We start from the raw sequence: 2,993 nt of genomic DNA, 5'->3' as shown, positions 1-2,993 counted from the left end.
GATGAGTGAAGCTGTGTTGACTCTGCTAGGACTGACTTACACTTCAGACCAGCTAAGACCATGCATGGAGTGCTGGTTTTAGGAAATAATGAGGTAAGACATACCTGGTATTTTAACTTTCCATCCTTTAGAAGTCTCAGTTTAAGTTGTCTCTCCAGAGTCTCTCCATAAATATGGTTCAAGTCAACCTGTAAAACAAAAGCATTTGGAACATAAAGCCAAGCTACATTTTTTGCTATTTTAGGCTAGGTCCCACTTCCATGGATGCCAATAGGAGCTCATCCCTCAGATGTTTACCTTTTACTTATATTATTGTTACCTTATAAGTATCATGCACTGATATTCAAGATTAAGCCAAATTATTTCCTGGCAACTAGAGCCATCTCTGCATAAGAGCACGTTGCTAAATTGACTGGCAATTTAAGAGGGCTCTGTTTAAAGTGTCAGCAGCTTTCTATTCTGCAGACAGCTCTTTGTTTAAACGTGCATATTTTATAGTTTCTGGTTTAGACATACACACTACCCTTACATAAGAGCTGCCTGTTTTGTAGATAAAATCCTAAATCCAAGTCTGCTTTTGAAGGTCTCTTTAATCTAAGTCTTTCCAATTAGCAGCACGCGAGATACTTTAGGGTGCTAGACACAGCTCTTTGCAGCTGACAGAAAGGGCCCCAGGCCAGTGAGAAGCCAGAATGTCTAACACGCTTTAGGTGAAAGCAGATTCTTGGAAATAACAGTTTTTAAGAAGTCTTACAGATCACTGTAATTTGGAATAGAACCACGTGCTTTGCACAAGTGGCTCTGCCCCAGGAAGAGATGCTGTCATTTGCCTGGGGAGAAGTGTCAGCAGGCAGGGCTGAGCCCAGCGGTTTGTGGCAAACGGTGCTGCACAGTATGTGCACCAGAGTGTGCCCTGGCAGCCTGCAAGGTGCCACTGCAGCTGCTCAGCAGCTCCTGAGAACCAAGTGCTGTGCTCAAGTTAGAGAGCTATGGTCGTACCCCGTGGCCCAGAGCTTTGGTGAAGCCAGGTCCTTTCTTGTGGTCTGTCTTAAAGAACTGGTGGGTGAAGTGTTGGGCAAAGAATGTGAACATCACATTTGTGCCTTGTGGGTCTGGAATAAATTTTCTCCTCAGCAAAAACTTCTCCACAATCACCTTGGAATCTGGGAGCTCCTTCTTGCCTGAAAGAGAAAGTAGCGAGATGTTCAAGACAACTGTGTTTATGCAATTCTTAATTTTGCTCCTAACAACAAAAAGGCTTAAGACTTCCAAGGTATTACTGAAGGATAGCAGCATACTAGTAAAGGGAATTAGGTACAGTCATAAACTTTTTTCTATGCTCACTTTCTTGACTTTATTAGAAACTTCAGAATTCCCCATTTGTAGGATGCAATAATGAGAATCAGAACAGTTCTCTTTCACACAGCACATCAAGAACGTGGCTATTCTTAAATTCTCTAACCACTGACAAGCAGGGCTCATAGCATTTTCTGAGAGAATAAAAAAAGTAGAAATTCCTACAAGTGACCATTATGCATCTGTTTTGTTCCTTACCTTTCACACCCATTGGTGTTGGACAGTCGAGTCCTACTGGTGGAAGGCTTCTTGTATAATAGGAAAGGTTGGAATAAGCTTCCCAGCTTTTGTAATTATAATCACTGTTGTAAGTTGGTGGGCTGTCAATCAAGTGTGATCTGGCTGGAAAAGAAAAAAGAAAAGTTTGGGTTTGTTTTTTTTTTTAACAGTGTATTTTAGTCTCAAATAGTAAACCACAAGGCCAGACTTTTTCCATGTATTTTGGCAGCAGCTGCATTGACAAATTCCACACGTACCAGTTACTGGCATTAAATGGGATCAACAGCTACTGAAAAACAGGAGCAGGTCCTGAATTATCAGATGGATCCGACTATTAACATCAGCATTTTGGTGCAAAGTTTAGGCTGGCAAAACCCTGGATTTTATCAGAGGTGAGAGCACAATGCATCTCCATGTCAAGGTATGTTTCACACAAGCCTGCAAGCTTAGGTCTGGTTTGGTTTGGTTTTGCCCTGGCAGCTTTAACAGGGGCTGAGCGAGCGCGGCGCTCGGAGACCCGCGAGTGACTTCTGGCAGTTGTGAGGAGACAGGGCTCACACTTACACGTTAACACGTATCTCATAATAGCATCTCGTAAGAAGGGAATGTTGTTGACGATATTCCAGGCTCCTCTGAAGTGGGTGAGGATGTAGTGGACCGTGTTGGGCGAGGGTTTCAGCGTCAGCCTCAGCCACGTGAGGAATTCCGCTGGGAGCGGGGATGGAAAGAGAGCTGTGAGTTGAGCTGTGGAGAATCCCCTGCAGCCCTGCAGCTGCACTCTCCCGTCTCATTTCCACGAGAGGAGATCCCAGGTACTTACGTGTCGTGCAGTTTTCCCCGTAAAACCCCGTCCTGGTGCAGTCACACTCGTAGCCATCGAGCCCCGTCGTGGTGCACACCCCTCTGTTCTGGCACGGGTTTGAGCAGCAGGGGTTGGCTGGAAGGAAACCAAAGCTCCAGTCAGTGTCTCGCACGGCTACACTGGCATTCTCATCCCACTAAGCTCATTTTTCATTAGTGTCTCTGATCAGTGCTACGTATGGCTGCCCACACAGGTGCTCACCTCTCCCCGAGGCAGCTCTTCAGCTGCAGGTGGACAATGTCCTGAAGTTTAACGCTGATCAGGACGACAGGAGAGTGAACATCCATTCACCTCAGCCCACTGCAGGTAACAGTTTCCCGCCAGCACTAACCCCCCAGGCTCACTGCACCGAGACCTGACATCCCTTCTACCGTGCAGCAAGCGCTCCAGAAATCACAACAGAACACGGAGCATTAAGAAAAACCAAGCGTTAAATCCATCTGCAGCTGAGAGGGAAGCCAACCCCGTCATGGATGGCGTGAACCCGCTGCTGCCCCGGGGGGACGGGACGGGACGGGACGGGACGGGAAGGGAAGGGAAGAGAAGGGAAGGGACT

General features: G+C 46.5%; 1 protein-coding gene across 1 annotated transcript in view; it reads right to left on the bottom strand.

Moving 5' to 3' along the window:
- Window positions 1–2,993, bottom strand: part of PTGS2 (prostaglandin-endoperoxide synthase 2 (prostaglandin G/H synthase and cyclooxygenase)) — a 6,868-nt gene that overhangs the window by 2,550 nt on the left and 1,325 nt on the right. Inside the window, exons 2-6 of the mRNA XM_009997852.1 lie at window positions 2,396–2,512; window positions 2,140–2,283; window positions 1,555–1,698; window positions 1,000–1,181; window positions 105–188 (exon numbers count right to left, since the gene is read on the bottom strand). Coding sequence (XP_009996154.1) covers window positions 105–188; window positions 1,000–1,181; window positions 1,555–1,698; window positions 2,140–2,283; window positions 2,396–2,512 — 671 coding nt within the window. The remainder of the gene's footprint in view (window positions 1–104; window positions 189–999; window positions 1,182–1,554; window positions 1,699–2,139; window positions 2,284–2,395; window positions 2,513–2,993) is intronic.

Source organism: Chaetura pelagica, unplaced genomic scaffold, assembly GCF_000747805.2.
Source record: "Chaetura pelagica isolate M959 unplaced genomic scaffold, ChaPel_1.0 scaffold655, whole genome shotgun sequence".
Taxonomy (NCBI): Eukaryota; Metazoa; Chordata; class Aves; order Apodiformes; family Apodidae; genus Chaetura; species Chaetura pelagica.
The sequence above is the reverse complement of the archived record's forward strand: the minus strand, read 5'-3'. Positions and strand labels throughout refer to the sequence as shown.